We start from the raw sequence: 18,925 nt of genomic DNA, 5'->3' as shown, positions 1-18,925 counted from the left end.
TTTTCTTGTGTCTAACAACAAAATGGTGTGGGGCAACATAGTTAATCAACAAAAAAGGATAATAAAATTTACAGACTTGCAGGCAGCAAAGTAAAGGAAACTTGGTGCAGCAAATTATTAGCCTCAAGATTTCGTGATCTCTTAAGGCTAATGGGAGATAAAATCACGGACACACTTTTATTATTACATGTATGTTGTTTGTATGCAATTAGGGTTTAGAATACATTATTGTGTAATGATTTGTCTATCCTTCATAAAGAAGTGAGTGACACTCATTTATGTAATGTTCATTTGGAGAGTTAGATTAGAAAGAGATTTATACAAGACCCATTTTGTATTTTCTTTCTAGTAGATCTAATGAGATCTTAAACTAGAATTATTTACTCCTTGTATTCATGATTCTTACAATGATTTATTAAATATTATCAGTTTAGCATATGTCATCATGATTAACGCTACTATAATTGGTATCAGAGCGGGTGTTCTTGATTTGATCAAGAATTGATCCATGATGACATTTTAGATTTGGTGATTCTTCATTTGATTTTTGATCTTCATGTTTTAGAGAGTTTTTGGATTCTATAAATCGAACTCATTCTTGATTTCATAATTCGATTTTCTTCACTAGAATTCAAGTGATTTTTGCTTTCTCTCTCTATAAAAGCTAAATATCTTATCGATTGATCAAAGATGGTGTACGTGTCTTATGATTCTTGGGTTGTGATCATTGAAGATGTCAAATACAAAGTCAACGAAAATCAATTCTATGGATTATTATTGAAAGGTGGCTTGATTTCATGGGGTACTATGGTTTCTTATTGTAGGTTTGAAGGATGATTGAAAGACCCTTACTTTCGTATTTTGAAAGACCCAAACTTTCATACTTGACAATATAGTTACTCCAAAACATGCTACTTACATATTCATAAAAACAATATTTTACATTGATAAAGTGATTACAAACGACTAGATACAAACCGACTATTACAGAGTGTTATATATAACACAACTACCCATGATATTATACTTTTATACATACATGATCCCTAAATACAAAAGTAATATTACAACTATTCTAAACCTTCCAACAGTATATGACTATAGTGGTTACTTATCTCCTACAAATTTGTTAAACATTGAGAGGGTAAGCGGTGACGCTTAGTGAGTTTAATAATAGATACAATATAATGTTATGTCATATATATACTTCAATATGGCAGAAGCAAAGAGGAACAAGGAATAACAAAGGCATATGTGAATCATGCGACAAACTTTTCATATCAATCAATGACTTGATTCAAAGATATACAATCAATGAGACATAACAATTTCCAAACTTGATATACATCAATAAAGCTTCGGCCCAAATGACACAGAAGACATACAATTTTTGATTAACATTTTGGTAGATTTCAGGCTTATAGCCCTGTCTAACCATTTGCCAATACCATAGAATATAAGTCATTCTCTTACGGAGACATGCTCTACATGGTTAGCAGTGACGGAGCTTGAACATTCGAGTTGGGGGGAGGGGGGGGAGGGGGGCGAAAGTAAAATATGTAGAAAAAGTGGAGAATAGGGGGGGCCATAGTCAAATTTTTTAGTTTAAAGTCTAATATGTAAAATTTTTAAAAGTAAAGGGACTAGTTCTGAAAAAAAAAAAAAAAACAGGGGGGGGGGGGGGGGGGGGGGGGGCTGTGCCCCCCTTGTCCTAATGAAGATCCGTCCCTAATGGTTAGCTGTGCCCCCCCCCTGTCCTAATGAAGATCTGTCCCTAATGGTTAGAGGCTACATACCAGTACCACCGTGAATCTAAGTCCTTTCACTGATCACATGGTCAAAGGTATAACTTTGCTATCATAAATAACGGAAATAATAACAACTGAAAAGCACATAGCACATATAACACATAACATACAATTGTTCATATATATTGAAACTCACTTTGAAATGACCAGGGGTTAAAATAGTAATTTGTGCAACACTTCGTTCCTATAAATAGCTTTCTTTTATAAAAATTGGGAGCTTTCTTGAAAACAGGGCTCTGCGAAGGTAGAGCTTCAAACCGAAAAGATAAATTTCTCGGGCTTCTCGGACACTTCGGGGCATGTTTCGGGTGTTAAAAATAATACCGGGGCTTCGGGGGAAGTGGAAATAGCCAAAATATGGAATAAGGGGTGAAAATGGCAAAAATCCAAAAGTAGTCGGATAATCTCGCAACCCTCCCTTTTATAGGGTGTGAGCTTCGGATCCAAGGGCTGAGAAGCGAACACACGGCAGCAGATGCGAAGGGCAGGTGGCTCGTGTGAGGCTCGGACACGGCGTTGAACACGCGTCGCAATCTCGGTGGACCGCACTTTGGACGGAAGGAGCAGGCGACACGAGGCGGAGTCAGACGCGAGGCGCGTCAGAAGGCTATTGGACCACATATTCGGTCAAATCAGCAAGCGACACGCGTCGGACATGGGGCGAGTTCCGGGTGAGGGTGATGTGACCGAACACCAGCCATGCGAAATTCCTCGGATTTCGGACTTTTCTTGATTTTTTTGCCTCGAACTTCTAAAATCCATAACTTTCGCATACAAGCTCCATTTTTTACGTTCTTTATATGCATGCGTAGGTTAAATTATGCTCTACAACTTTCATTTAGACTTCATTGGCTAATTTTGAATTTAATTTTAATATTATTATTTGTAACAGACTAGGACATGAAAATCCGTTAAAAATTCATAACTTCTTAATCCGACGTCCGTTTTTGTCAGACTTTTTACCGTTGTACTACTATTGACGAGACCTTCGATTCTCGTTTAGGTTGTGTCGGTTAAATGTCGCTCGATCTTTATTTCGAGTTTTTAGCTGTCTATTGCTATTCTGAAACTTAGAAAAATCATGACTTCCTCATACGAAGTCAGATTTAAAAGTTCTTTATATGAAATTTTATTATTTTTACGAGTACTACAACTTTCATTTAGATCACTAAGGCTAAAAAATAGTTTATCGGAAACTCACTTTTTACACGATATAGAGTTTGCCGGTTTTATCGTGGATCTTCGATTGATTATAACTTCTTCGTTATAACTCGGATTTCAACGAGGATTTCGCCTAAACGTTTCTAACGAGATTCTTTACAACTTTAAATAATAAAATTTTACTTATTTCAAATTTTATATTTTCGCTAAATTTCACTATTTGACTTTTAATTTGAATCTTATAAGACTTCCAATATTTTATGAGTGATCCTAAACATAGTTTTACTTCATTTCTTAGTAAAAACTATCCGTTAGAACTCAACGCTCAATATCATATAATATTTCATAATATTATTCACTTTTATAATTTACAATACACGATAACTGAATGTGTATCCTTTTGAGGATTTCGTCCCCGAAATCACAACGATTAAAACAAATGGGGATACTTCGCTCTTATTTCATTCTTATTTTCCCTAAGTATAATTTGGGCCTCGTTGGTGTTTCCACTTGACAAGCACCAACTTCACTTCTTTATTACGTGGATTAGTTGTTCTTTAATTTACGATCTCTTCTACTTAACTTTTTATCAAGTTTCACCTCAGATAATGGAATCGTTTCATCATACACACTCAAGAATTTACGTAGATATCTTATATGAAATATATCATTTATATCTGCCAAATCTTTAAGCAATTCCAAGCGATATGCTTGTTGACCAATTCTCTAGATAATTTCGAAAAGTCCAACAAATCTAGGAATCAATCTCCTTTTCTTCTCAAATTTCATAATACCTTTCCATGGGGATACCTTCAGTATCACCCACTTGGAATTCTATGGGTCATCTTCTCTTTTCTGCATAGAACTTTTGTCGATCCTGGGCCACTTTCATTCTTTCTCATACCAATTGAATCTTATCAGTGGTATATTGAATCAATCCAGGGCCTCCAGTATTTTCTGTCCTACATTATGCCAACATAGTGGTGTTCACAGTTACTACCGAACTCTAAGACACATGCACGAAGCATATCTTCTACTGTTAGATTGTTCTCTCTGTCTAACCATTTGTCTAGGGATGATAAAGTGTGCTGAGAACAATTTGAGATTCTAATTTTCGTTGCATAGTCGCCCAAAAGTGAAGCGAGTATCTCAATCGGAAATAATCTTTAGTGGCACACCATGTCTCGCCACAATTTCGTCCAAGTATACTTGCGTGTATATCTTTGTTGAAGCATCTTTTCGTAGCACAAGAGTTCTGCGTGGTTCTTTAATAACCAATCCATGCCGAGAATAATATCAAAGTTGGGCAAGGAGATATTAGCAAGAAAATTATAACTTTCAATTCTTATAACATAATCTCTATAAATTTTATCAGCAAGTAATGTATACTTCCTATGGTATCTATATTAAATGATTTGACAAATGCGTAACAAGCAATTTGAAAGGAATGTGAGAATTTACATGGCACAAAAGAATCTGAGCCATCGAAATCAAATAAGACGTGAGCAGATTTAGAGTTTACGAGAAAAAGTACTAGTCACAACATTTGGGTTGTAACATACCTCCTTTGTGATATTTTAAAATGTACGATCTTTAACTTTTGATTTGCCAAACTATTGTCAAACTCTTCAAACTTCTTAGTCAATTGTGGTGCTCAAACTTGCATCCATTCTTCATTCTCTATTGGGCCTTTGATCCTAATCTTTGAGTTAAAACTCAATTCTCATTGCAGACTCCTGCTCCTTCTTGGTTTATAGACTAAACTCAAGACAAGGTCTTTACTTTTGCTACAACAACAACTCGAATGGTCATATTCCAATGACCTTTGATTTTATAATGCACAAGACACATAACGAACCAAACTCTTGTATTAGAATCAGATCAAATAAATCGAGCTGATGGAATAGAGAAAACAAAGAAAGTTTGATCAACACGTGGATGCTTTAGAACAGAAAGAATAGCACCACGTATTTCTAATCCGTGCTCGTGCTTTTGGGTATACAAATCAACTTTGTCAAATGACAGAATATTCCGATTGATTACGAAATCATGGATTTCATACTGTAATCCTTCCATTAATAACTAAATTCTTCATCGTCTTCGTAACAGGTAACATTTCTAGTTAATGTTTGCTCAATTCTGTAATGAAGATCGTTATATTTCTATCGACCATCTCAACCATCTCCTTCTTGACTGAAGTTTCGTCATTACTCAAGACATGGCTTTCTAAACCAATCTACTCCCTCTTTGTAGATTTCTAAACAAATCTACTCCCTCTTTGTAGATTTATATTAATTGGACTCAATTCTTTATGACATTAAGATTTGAATGAAAGTCATCTTCTTAGTCATTACCGAAACGAAGGTAATGACATACATGAATAAAACGGAATCAATTACTAGCTTCTTGGTAACTTTGTGTCTTTCCCTGATCCAAGCGTGAGTCATGTGCTTCCGATAGTATAAGCCTCTACTATCATTCACACCTACTCATACTCGTCCCAAATATTGTCTCGTAGTTTTCCAAGTCACCATTTAAAATCACAAAGACACTTATCACACATGAATGTGTTCAAACAATTACATACAACAATTTCTTCTAGACTCAACTAGGTTTTTCGCGTTTCTATGAAACATATTTAGATTTCCTAGACTCATCTTCTAGAATTCTTCTCATGTATATGCTTGATCTAGCATATTCTAATACTTTTTTCATAGGTCGATAGAAATTTTACTTCCAATTCTTCATATAAATTCTTTCTTGGGTAGTGTCTACTCTGCAAGACATACTATACCCAAAATTTACTCTAGCAGTGTAGGGACAAACGGTTTTCAACTACTTGCATCATCTTCTAACTTATGTAATTCACCATGCACATTTGTTCATTTCATTATCCTTCCATGACATCGTTATTCTTGTAGCTGAGTAAGTCTTCTTCTCATTGTTGTATCTTTTAAGTCTACTTTATAGGAGTCTATCCTAAGAAGTATGCATTATAGCTGCATCTCAGCAAGCTCTACTAGCTTAAACTTGGTTCTCTATCATTCCTAACTACAACATTTCTTCTCATACAATACTATGGGTGTATTGTTTCTTCAAATAAGCATTCTACCTTACTTAAACAAGTAAGTTACTTAACTTTTTATTACTAAATGACTTAATTCACCATCGTAATCATGTATGTTAAAGTTGGCTTAACACACAATGGAACTTCCATAAGGATGTGATAGAAGTCAATCATGACTCAGTATTATTAAATATTAAGTCTGAGCATCCTGTATAAAGTTACTACTTGAACTACATACTACATCACAAAGTCTTGGCCTATTGAGTTTGAAAACTTCATTAGCCTTTCCTTTGATCTTCATTTAATTCTTCTAAATCTTGTACCACATTAATTTCAATACTGTCGAAGTATTTATCACCAGCTTCGGTTCTTCTGACTCTATAAACAATCACTGCTTCAATCTGGACAACGATGGAACAACTTCATGGATTTGTACCAGCACATTTATCTCACCCAAACATGTTTCAAATGCACATCTTTCTTCCAAAGATGTTATTATATCATCGAACATACTTTAAATGTATAATACCACTCTATTGGTATTAATACACTATTTACGATAAGACTTCATATTTATTATTTTACGATATCCCATGATCGTTTATTTATAAACTTATTGATGTCAGACTTTAAAATTTCTCAAATAATAGCGATATAGGTATGAAACCTAAAGCATGTTATATTTACTTATCATTTAGCACTTATTAGAATATAAGGCATATCTCCTCTTAATATTCTAGTGCTTATCCTCATTAGGTATTCAACCTAAAGTATACTTGATACATATTGTATCATCTTCACTTAACAATCCATGTTTAAATCTAGAAATTCTCAAAATTCCAAGTTCATATAAACTAATTCTCTGAAAATTTTGAAGCAACTTAATAACTTAGAATACTAGGGTTTATCACTACCCAATACCCCACTTAAGTATTTCCTATGGTTTGTATCCCTATACTTACTATGAATCCGTTCATAATTTGAACTTCCAACAATTTAAGTCTAAATACCAATCTGTGGTATTTAGTTCACTTAAACTATTGCTCTGATACCATCATTGAAAGATCCTCAATTTCGTATTTTTGAAAGACCCAAATTTTCATACTTGACAATATAGTTACTCCAAAACATGCTACTTGCATATTCATAAAAACAATATTTTACATTGATAAAGTGATTACAAACAACTAGATACAAATCGACTATTACAGAGTGTTATATATTACACAACTACCCAGGATATTATACTTTTATACATACATGATCCCTAAATACAAAAGTAATATTACAACTATTCTAAACCTTCCAATAGTATATGAATATAGTGGTTACTTATCTCCTGCAAATTTGTTAAACATTGAGAGGGTAAGCGGTGACGCTTAGTGAGTTTAATAATAGATACAATATAATGTTATGCCATATATATACTTCAATATAGCAGAAGCAAAGAGGAACAAGGAATAACAAAGACATATGTGAACCATGCGACAAACTTTTCATATCAATCAATGACTTGATTCAAAGATATACAATCAATGAGACATAACAATTTCCAAACTTGATATACATCAATAAAGCTTCGGCCCAAATGGCACAGAAGACATACAATTTTTGATTAACATTTTGGTAGATTTCAGGCTTATAGCCCTGTCTAACCATTTGCCATTACCATAGAATAGAAGTCATTCTCTTACGGAGACATGCTCTACATGGTTAGAGGCTACATACCAGTACCACCGTGAATCTAAGTCCTTTCACTGATCACATGGTCAAAGGTATAACTTTGCTATCATAAATAACGGAAATAATAACAACTGAAAAGCACATAGAACATATAACACATAACATACAATTGTTCCTATATATTGAAACTCACTTTGAAATGACCAGGGGTTAAAATAGTAATTTGTGCAACACTTCGTTCCTATAAATAGCTTTCCTTTATAAAAACCGGGAGCTTTCTTGAAAACCGGGCTCTGCAAAGGTAGAGCTTCAAACAGAAAAGATAAATTTCTCGGGCTTCTCGGACACTTCGGGGCGTGTTTCGGGTGTTAAAAATAATACCGGAGCTTCGGGGGAAGTGGAAATAGCCAAAATATGGAATAAGGGGTGAAAAATGGCAAAAATCCAAAAGTAGCCGGATAATCTCGCAACCCTCCCTTTTATAGGGTGCGAGCTTCGGATCCAAGGGCTGAGAAGCGAACATGCGGCAACAGATGCGAAGGGCAGGTGGCTCGTGCGAGGCTCGGACACGACGCTAAACACGTGTCGCAATCTCGGTGGACCGCGCTTTGGACGGTAGGAGCAGGCGACACGAGGCGGAGTTAGATGCGAGCCGCGTCGGAAGGCTATTGGACCACATTCGGTCAAATTAGCAAGCGACACGCGTCGGACATGGGGCGAGTTCCGGGCGAGGGTGACGTGTAACAGCCGAAGTTTGGGTATGTAATTTTATTTTTGGAATTATTATTTGAGGGAACTCGACGAGTTGGTGCGTCAACTCGTTGAGTAGAGTCTTATCTGTTGGCGGGGTTTTGCGACCGGACTCGACGAGTCGGGTATCTGACTAGCCGAGTCGGTGCTGATTAGGAAAACCCTAATCCCTGGGTTTGGGAGCCTATTTAAAGACCTTTATGGCCTTCATTTGCGGCCACCTTGTTCCAGAGAAAACCCTAGAGAGCAGAGATAGTGAGTTTGAGGAGAAGAGGGGGCTATTTCTTCATCTTTTTGTGTGGATTTGCTTGAAGGAAGGAAGGAGCATAAATCTAGAAGTGTGAAGGGGATTAGATCTGAGCTAATCATCTTGTGATATCATCTTTGGAGGTATAATCCTTTCCATTTCGTGTTATATTGTTGGATTTCTTGATTTTAGGGTTTTTACCCTCATTTTTATGGGAGATCTAGTGAGTATGAGGACCCCCTTTGGAATTGACATCAGATCTGGACCATGAGAGGTCCCTAGAGTTATTATCTTCCAGCTTTTTGCAAGCAAATAAGGAATTGGAGACTAGGTTGCCATTTCTAGTGTTATTTCTCCATTTGAGGCTTGATATGGGTTGCATGCACGTAAAGGTTGCACCTTTATGTGACTTTTGAGTGTTTAAGGGTTAGATCCATGATTTGGTTAACCATATATAACCTTAGGAGGTTGTTTGAGCAAGTCCATGGAGGAAACTCGCCGAGTGCATATGTAGACTCGACGAGTCGGACCGGGTTGCCCCGAGGTCTGACTCTAGTGGTGACTCAGCGAGTTGAGGGGTGACTCAGTGAGTCGAGTGAGGCTTAGAAAGGGAAGAGTCTGTGGGAACGATGGGACTCGCCTTGTCGTCTTATGCACTCGGCGAGTCTAGTCGAAATGGACAGTTGACTTTTGGTTGACTTTTAGGGTTTGTCAACAAATGGGCCTTCGTGTCTGAAGGGGGGTAGAATGGTCTTTTACCCTTCTAGGGATTTGCATCAGAGAATATCCAATTTGTGAAGAGACATTTATTTAGTGTTATTTATTATTGTGTCTAGGAGGAGGCTAGGGCAGTATTCTGATATCGAGATTTTACCGAGTTACCCGAGGTGAGTCTTCTCACTATACTTACCTAGAGTGGTAATTAGAGTTATGTGACAGAGTATGTTGTATGCTTTTGCATGATATGATTTCTATGTGATTTATGCTATGTATGTTACAGAGTTAGGACCGGAATGTCCACAAAGTTAGGGCCAGAAGGCCCACAGAGTTATGGGACTGGAGAGTCCCACTGAGACACATTGACCAGAGGGTCAAACAGAGTTATAGCCTCGAGTGGCTAAAATGTGTTGTGGTATTTTGGGGAACTCACTAAGAATTTATGCTTACAGTGTTGTGTTATGTGTTTCAGGTACCAGTGAGGATCACGGGAACGCGCCAGCTTGATCAGTACACACACGAGGAGTCTTTTTATATTTTGATCTTGGGATGTGATGTTATGATTTGACTATGTGATATAGTGATGTTTTATAACAATGATGAATGAAAAGGTGTTTTTAAAATGTGAAAATTTATTTGAAAATTTGGGTGTTACATGACGTGGCCGAACACCAGCCATGCGAAATTGCTCGGATTTCGGACTTTTCTCGATTTTTGTGCCTCGGACTTCTAAAATCCATAACTTTCGCATACGAGCTCCGTTTTTGACGTTCCTTATATGCATGCTTAGGTAAAATTATGCTCTACAACTTTCATTTAGACTTCATCGGCTAATTTTGACTTTAATTTTAATATTATTATTTGTAACAGACTGGGACATGAAAATCCGTTAAAAATTCATAACTTCTTCATCCGACGTCCGTTTTTGTCAGACTTTTTACCGTTGTACTACTATTGACGAGACCTTCGATTCTCGTTTAGGTTGTGTTGGATAAATATCGCTCGATCTTTATTTCGAGTTTTTAGCTGTCTACTACTATTCCGAAACTTAGAAAAATCATAACTTCCTCATACGAAGTCAGATTTAAAAGTTCTTTATATGAAAGTTTATTATTTTACAAGTACTACAACTTTCATTTAGATCACTAAGGCTAAAAAGTAGTTTATCGGAAACTCACTTTTTACGCGACATAATGTTTGCCGGTTTTATCGCGGATCTTTGATTCGTCATAACTTCTTCATTATAACTCGGATTTTAACGAGGTTTTCGCCTGAACGTTTCTAACGAGATTCTTTACAACTTTAAATAATAAAATTTTACTTATTTCAAAATTTATATTTTCGCTAAATTTCACTTTTTGACTTTTAATTGGAATCTTATTAGACTTCCAATATTTTATGAGTGATTCTAAACATAGTTTTACTTCATTTCTTAGTAAAAACTATCCGTTAGAACTCAACTCTCAATATCATATAATATTTCATAATATTATTCACTTTTATAATTTACAATACACGATAACTGAATGTGTATGTTACAATGATCATGGAAGACTTATTTTTCAACCACTTTCGAAGATTGGATGCTTGGTTGAAATCTCCTTGATCATGGTATCTTGGAGTGAAAATCAAGAGGAATGAGAAGAAAGAGATTTCTTTAATAAGAAATACATTTCTCTTATTGAAACCCAAATGATCTTCATGCTCTTATGTATGTTGAAGTTCAAGACTATGGAGTTCAATGTGATGTTCTTGAAGTTCATGACAAAAAGATTCAAGTTGATTCTCATGATGATGAAAAAGTTTTTTGTTTGGTTTGAGTTCAAGCTGATGATATTTTGTGTTCTTGTGATTCGTTTGAAAGAATGATTCCTTATTGAAAGTATTTAATCTAAGAAATTCACAAATATCAAACTCCAAAAGATAGGATCCAAACTTGTCAAGTTGAAGTTGTGGAAAATGGGTTTGTTCATGAATTCAAATCTTCAAGTTCCAAGAAGATGAAAATGAAAAAGAAGAAGAAGATCAAACATAAAAACAAGTGAGTTTATTCACAAAAATAGTCAAATGTTGATGTGAAACCAAAATCCATGAAGCAAATTTAGTTTCCAAAGTAACAATCTCCAAGTGTTGCATTGAATGTGAAGTCAAAACTGAAAAGTGTTGATGGTTCCAAGCCAAGACTTTAATTCTTGCAAGGTTGGAATGTCGTTTCCTATAAGGAGTATGTCATCAACATACAATACTAGAAAGTTACTATACTCCCAGTAGACTTGACATATACACGTGACTCATCTTCACTCCAAGAGAAATCAAATTCTTTGAATTTCTCATGGAAGCAAAGATCCAGCTACGATATAATTATTATAATCCATAAATGGATTTCTCAAGCTTAGACACTCTATTAGGAAACTTTGCATCTACAATATCCTCTGGATGACTCATGTAAACATCTATAACCAACTTTCCTTTAAGGAAAGTGGTTTTGATATCCATATGCTATGTTACATAATCATGAAAGGCATCTATGGCGAGCATTATTCTAATAGATTTTTATCTTGGCCACTGTTGAGAGGGTCTCATCATAGTCAGTCCTTAGGGTTTAAAACAAATCCCTTCGCAAACAGTTGTGCCTTGAAATGGTATGCCTTTCCATCCATGTTGGTTTTCTTCTTGAAGATCCATTTAGAACCAATTATCTTTCAACCAGGTTCTTGATCAAGCAATCCTAAACTTGGTTATCATACATGGACTTGATCTCTCTATCCATGGCCTCTTTCCACTTGGAAGCTTCAAGGCCTGCCATTGCTTCCTTGTAGTTAGCTGGATCATCCAAAATTACCAATGTACGATCACTGACAAACATGTCACCCTCTGTAGTTATATGGAAACAACAGAACTCATGTGATATGCTAACTCTACTAGATTGGCGAAGAGGTTAGTGATTTGTCAATGGGTTCAACATAAGTCTCATCCTCTTTTTGAGTGCTAGTATCTTCTAAGGTTCCTTCATTGGTTGAATCTTAAATCTCTTTAAGGTCAATGGTACTCCCACTGTCCTCTTTGCATATGAACTCTCTCTAGTGAAAGACTCCTCTTCGTGCTACAAAGACCACAATCTTACTAGGTCTGTATAACAAATATCAAAAAGACTTTTATGGGTAGCCAATGAAAATACATATCTCACTTCTAGGTTCTACTTTTTCGTGAGTCTCTCATCTAACAAAAACCTCATAACTCGAGACCTTGATATGTGCTAACGAGGGAACTTTCCTTGTCCAGATCTTGTGGGGTATTTTGACAAACTTCTTGGTAGGGACAAGATTGAGGATAAGGGTGGCTATCTCTAAGTCATACCCTTAGAAAGAAATGGGAAGAAAAGCTTGACTCATCATAGAACAAACCATTTCTAACAAGGTTCGATTATGCCTCATAGCCACACCATTAAGTTGTGGTGTCCTGGGAGGAGTCAGTTGTGAAATAATTCCACATTCCTTGAGATAGTTGTGGAGCTTAATATTAAGATGCTCTCAGCCTCTGTCAGATCAAAGCATCTTTATCTCCTGCCTAATTGATTTTCGACTTCATGTTTAAACTCTTTGAACTTTTCAAAGGTTTTTGATTTATTCTTAATTAAGTAGATATAACCATATTTGCTATAATCATCTATAGATGTCATATAAAACCGATTTGCATCCCTTGTGGTGGATCTGAAGGGCTCACACACATATGTGTCTATTAAATCCAACAAACCCTTACTTTTTTACAAGATCCAGTGAAAAATGATTTTCTTATCTTCCCTAAAAGACAAGATTCACATTCATCATCTGGCCTTAAGTAAAATAATTCCAACACTCCATCCTTTTGGAGTTGAGCGACAGATTTCTTGATAATGTACCCAAGACAATAATGCCACAAGTATGCTTTGTCTAAACCATTAGACAAATCAATATAAAATACACTATTACCTAAGCTATCAGCATAAATCACAGTTTCATACACACCATTACAAGGTAAAATTTTAAAATAAAAATGTCATTTTTATAAACCAAAATCGATCCGTTCATGTTATTAAATGAATATCAAAAATCTTTTCTAAAAAGTGCATGAAAAGAAATAATGTTTTGAGTCATTTATGATGAATAGCAACAATTAACTAAATCTAATGTAACATCACTACTAAGCATAAGACTATAAGTTCCAATCTTTGGTAACATGAGAAAATAGCCTATTGCCTATTATTAGATTCATCCTTCCATGCTACACCTCTGCACTTTCTCTTAGTTCCGGCAAATCAGAACAAATGTGAAAACCACATCATGTATCCAGGACCCTAGAATGAATAAGTTGTGAGTTATTAGTTTAAATAGTCTAAATGCCTTCTGTAACAATTGGTAAAAATTGGTCAGAGTTCGGCGGTCAAACAATCGTAAGCCGCTGTGTATTGAGGACCAATTATGTGAAATTTTATGTTTATAATGTCTATTAAAGATATTATATTCATAATTACTTTCAAAACATCTCAAACTACTCAAACCATCTATCGTTGAAAATTGAATCGAAAATGACAAAAAAACTAACTCTATTCCTGACGTTAAAAATAATTCTTTTTGAATAAATTATGTTCTACTGATTTGGTGGATAGAATGATAGTCCGAAACGGACATCGTATAGAAAGTTACGCCTATTTCAAATTATAAAAATCAGTATTTATCTGATTTTTCTGAAACGAACCATACACTGCTTCATTTGGAATAGCTACGAACCTTATAAATAACTTTTGAGCACATTTTTGAACTCAAACTACGGTTTATTATTTTGTTTCATTTTTCATCATATTTTTAATCTCAACCAAAACCAGTTTCGAAAAATCCGTCGAATTCAGATCTAATTAATCACGAAAATTAAAATGCTATTTCACAGAGTTCTGTAAATCGGGATTGAATTTCGTATGTATTTCTGGAATCACCTTGATCGGACAACAATAAGTAGGCATATTCATAAAGATTTTTTGTACATGTCAGAGTCTAATAACATAAGAATCGTGAAAATGGGTGACGATTTCCTCATTAAAAATTGAAAGTACATTGCATATACTTGTGTATATTTTTAAATACCTTTCTAATATATCTTTTAAACTAGACGAGGAGCCCTGCGTTGCGGGGATTGGGATAAACAAATACAATCACTTTTGGCGTCCGCTCGTTCTTATCAATAAGAAGGATTGCATCGACAACTTAAATGCAATAAATAACAATTTACTTTTATTGATCGCATTATTGTAGAAACCAACCTAATGCTAAAAAAAATGTTGTAAACATTCAACATACGATTTTTTTTAAATAAGTTAATGCCGAAAAATATGAAAATGAACATCACAAATCAATAACTATAAATTTTAGAGATAAGAAAAAGAAAAGGGTTATTTATAATTTTAGACAAATTACTTCTCATTGTTTTCTTTCACTGATTAATACACTCTCTTAACAACCTTTTCTGACTAATTTCATCTAACAAAATAGACTCCCTCAAAACCACTTATTAAACCCAAATTCTGCTTGACTTTGACTTTTCCTACTTTGACATTCTAGAATACATGAATCTCAAAGGAGGTCCAACAGAGACCTGTTTCTTTCTTTCTTTCCCATAAGGGTTGTCTGGATAAACGATTTTAAAAAGATATTTGTGAAAATGGCATCACATTTGGGGGAAGTGGAAAAAAAATCGAGGGAAAATTTGTAAAGAGTTAGGACTTAATGGGGAAAGTATGTAGAATTTGTACCTGAGTTTGGTGATCATCGCTTGTAACAATATTCCCAACACTTCTAAGTGCAGAAATGATTACTGAAGAAGACGGATGTTTGAAGAACAAAATTGAAATAAAATTAGTCAAATTTTCAAGCATTTCAATCAATAAATTTCAAGCAAACAACACCAAAAGCATCTCCAATGCAAGATGTTTTATAATGACTTGTTGATATTGCCACGTCAACATTCCAAAAACCTATTCAAACATAAAAAAAACTTACAACAAAATTTTAGATATTTCCAACTCAGGAGCCTTGTAAACCCGCAGCTGTATGGATAAAAAAAGGAAACAGAAAACTAAAATGAATAAAGCTTGAAATTGGAAAATTCTAGGGTTGAAACGTACCCAAACGATGTTCTTGACGCATGAACTTCGGATTGTAGATTACTCTTCAATATAACAATTTTAGTCGTTAAATTTCAGTTTTTACATAATATTGTGGCTACAACATAATAAAAACTATGCAAAATGTTTTAAAAATACCATTAAACTAAAAAAGACATGAAATAATAACAAACTATCACTTCTATTTTTAAAACCGTAACTTTGATTCTTGTAAGAATAAATATATAATCAAATCACAAAAAGATATAAACACAAATAAAGAAAGTTAAAAATAGTACCATTTTGAATCTTCGGCTTAAGCCTTTATCTCTTAGAATGTTCCATCATGGAGTTAACCATTTTCAAGCCTCGTCCCAATTCCTAAGCCTAGTATTCAACTACTTTATTATACATGTAACTTATAAGTTAACAAAATAAGTTAAAAAAAGATTACAATTGATTAATATTCCTATAATTTATTTTCCAAGTTTTTTTTCTTCAAAATACCAATTTTACCCTTCAACAATTTATGTTAAGAATCATAATCTAAAAGGACTTCCGAAGGAGTAACAATCGGCCGTTTGTAATAGAAGATGGAATGGAATCCAATTATAAAAACTAAACATCTTTTTAATCTTTATTAATATAAAAATAAAGATGAACATAAGAATGCATCACCTGAAGTTTATGTAATGCATGTGACATTGATCTATAAGCATCCATGAGAAGTTCGTTCTGTTTCTCCAAGTGTCTACAAATAAATAACAAAATTCAATACTGTAGGTCATACAAGATTAAAAATAATAAAGAAAACTTTCTTTAACATCTGCCCAGTGTATTTAGGATCCACCAAATGCAGATTCTGAAAAAAAAAAAAAAAAAAAAACATACTTGGTATTAGGCTTGTCATGATTGAAAAGCTTATGTTTGAATAAGCTCTACCAATAATTTTTCATCATTACTCCAATACAACTATCAAATATTATGATTTTTAGGCCTGAAAATTGAAATATGTTTTCATCATTACCTACTCATAGGGCTATTGCCAACTTGTGATGGAGAAGATGATTCATGAAGCAACATCAAAACCCACACTTTTTTTAAATCAGTCAAAACCCAAAAATAAGAGAATAAGACCAATACTGAAAATCAAAATCAAGACCCTAAATAACTAAAGCAAAATCAGTACACAAATCTGTAAACTATAATCAAAACCACATCGCAAACCATATTTGTGTAGCATAACATCTACCAGGTTTGCTTTGGGCAACCATATGCATAGAGATTAAGAATAAAAAATAAATGAAATTAACATGGAAACTTACATCCATCAAAGTCAGAGGTCTGTCGACAGGTTCTTCTCCACTGGTGAGACTGGTGAGAAAGGAATCAAACTAACCCAACAGTGATTCTTGTCTGCAATCGTCTTCATCAAGCCCTAATATCAGGTCCAGATGAGGCGGTGGTCAGAAAGGAATCTTCCTCCATTCTCGTTTGAGTGAGTCCGGTGGGAGCGATGGTCTTCATCAAGCCCTAATCTAAGGTCCAGATGAGTCGGCTGATGGTGGTAGTGATCGAGGTAAAAAAACGACGGCGGTGGCGTTGGCCTCTGTCAGCGTTTTCTTGTGTTGCTTCTCCACCTGTGCCGACTCTTCCGTCATTGGAATATTGGAGTGAACTCCTTTCGTCACCGCCTTAGGGGGCAAAAAAAAAACAGCAGGAACCGAACGAACCAAACAAAACTAAACACAAACCGAAGATTTTACTTGCAAGCACACAAACGAAGAGAAGAAAGAAAATGGAGAAGATGGATACGGCGAAAACTGAAACAAAAAGCAAAGGCGTCGGCTATGGCGGAGCGATAGAAGCGAACTCAGCGACCGATCGACTGCACTCTTCGATGGTATAATAGAGGAATCGACAAGTCGGAACTCCTATGAGTTTGATTTGTGTGTGGAAGAGTGGAAGGATCGGGAAGCAGAGGAAAAAAACAGAAGGTCTGGATAAGGAACGGTGGAAGGAAGGAACTGTAAGGATCGATTACCTAGGGATAAAATGATCGGCAAAACTGTTCATAAGAAGTGTCCTCCTTTAATATATATATATATATATATATATATATATATATATATATATATATATATATATATATATATATATATATATATATATATATATATATAATTTACTAAAAATCTATTTCATATACAAATATACAATAATCAAGAATACACCAAATTCTTTTTCTAACCCTCCAAATAAATTACATATATTTCATTATACAACCAAAATCATCTTAATGCTGTTCAAAACTTGGAAAATCAGAGAGATATTAAAAAAAACCTTTTGTACAAAACAATGGAGAGTGATTTCTGTCGTACATCACTTTTCCTCTCGTTCCTTACATTACTGATCATGGGAAGAAGGATAGACGACCTTTACCGGCGATTGCAACCCATTCTCCACCTTTGCCCAGTGATTCCACAGCTAAACACCCCCTTGAGCTCGTTGTTTTGCTGCTTCCCTTCTCCCATCTATCAAGTTGTTTATCCCTCCCCTCTCATTCGATTTTCTTCCTCTTTGCTCGATCAAACTCCTCATAACTACCCTCGTTTGCTGATGATTCGATTTCCGATAAACCTTCCTTACCCTTTTACGTTTTGCTGCTGATCGGAGCAGAAAATGAATGAAGACACCAGAGTTAGCCTTCTTCCGGCACCCCTCTCGTGATTTATATCCACCTTGTTCTCGTTCCAGTCTATTTTCATCTATGATCAGACGAGAAATGGAGGTTTCATTACCCCTTCCTCCCATATTCTTTCCGTCGAAACTCAACCTGAAAAACCCACTTCGATCGCTGCCACTGCTGCACGATTCTTCAGCCGGCGACGAGAAGGAAAGTAGATGAAAAGAGCCACCGGATCTGCCCCTTCGACGATCTAATCGAAGATGAAGGTTTGCCGGAGATTGCTGTTTCTCTGACTTCGATCTTCTCTCTTCTCCGAGCAAGCTGAGCGCCAACGTTGCTCCTCCAGTCTGCCACTGCCCCGCCGATACTCCAATTTGACTGCTTCGATCGACCGTTTCCTTGTTCGATCCGATGAGACGAAGAAGACGCCACCCTTTTTGTACTTTTGGTGAATGTGGCAACACCAGTCCCTCCAATATAGTTTTAAAATTAAAATCAACCCAATTTGCAAATTTTAATCAAAAACAGACCTTCTGTTTGTACAGTTTTACCAAATCAGTTCCTCCCATTTGATTATTTGATAAAAATAGCCCTTTTTGCTAGTTAAGTTACTAGGCAGCCCTTCATTTGTTTTTAAAAGATCAAAACTTTTTATTTATTTATTTAAATC

General features: G+C 35.3%; 1 protein-coding gene across 27 annotated transcripts; it reads right to left on the bottom strand.

Annotated features, from left to right (window-relative positions):
* Positions 1-13,540: 13,540 nt before the first annotated feature.
* Positions 13,541-17,642, bottom strand: LOC111893859 (uncharacterized). 27 transcript variants are annotated; one of them, XM_042899156.2, is made up of 8 exons: positions 16,892-17,642; positions 16,594-16,660; positions 16,385-16,428; positions 16,245-16,317; positions 15,588-15,631; positions 15,463-15,509; positions 15,216-15,277; positions 14,795-15,090 (listed from the first exon to the last, which is right to left on the bottom strand). In XM_042899156.2, the coding sequence occupies exons 3-8, from the start codon at positions 16,390-16,392 to the stop codon at positions 15,037-15,039; spliced, it is 288 nt and encodes a 95-aa protein (XP_042755090.1). In that variant the 5' UTR covers positions 16,393-16,428; positions 16,594-16,660; positions 16,892-17,642; the 3' UTR covers positions 14,795-15,036. The 27 variants fall into 27 exon arrangements, 3 of the variants coding, with proteins under 3 accessions (XP_023745712.1, XP_042755090.1, XP_023745711.1); XM_023889944.3 differs by lacking the exons at positions 14,795-15,090; positions 16,594-16,660 and adding an exon at positions 13,541-13,766; XM_023889943.3 differs by lacking the exon at positions 16,594-16,660.
* Positions 17,643-18,925: the final 1,283 nt, after the last annotated feature.

This window comes from Lactuca sativa, chromosome 2, assembly GCF_002870075.4.
Source record: "Lactuca sativa cultivar Salinas chromosome 2, Lsat_Salinas_v11, whole genome shotgun sequence".
In the NCBI taxonomy this organism is placed as follows: domain Eukaryota; kingdom Viridiplantae; phylum Streptophyta; class Magnoliopsida; order Asterales; family Asteraceae; genus Lactuca; species Lactuca sativa.
Note: the sequence above shows the minus strand (reverse complement) of the source record. Positions and strands in the feature narration are given on the sequence as shown.

Bases quoted from the DNA above. Each gene is read 5' to 3' on its own strand.
- LOC111893859 (XM_023889943.3), bottom strand. The intron at 15,510-15,587 runs GTACGTTTCAAC...TTATCCATACAG, and splicing joins GCGTCAAGAACATCGTTTGG to CTGCGGGTTTACAAGGCTCC. The intron at 15,278-15,462 runs GTAAGTTTTTTT...CGTCTTCTTCAG, and splicing joins GAAATATCTAAAATTTTGTT to TAATCATTTCTGCACTTAGA.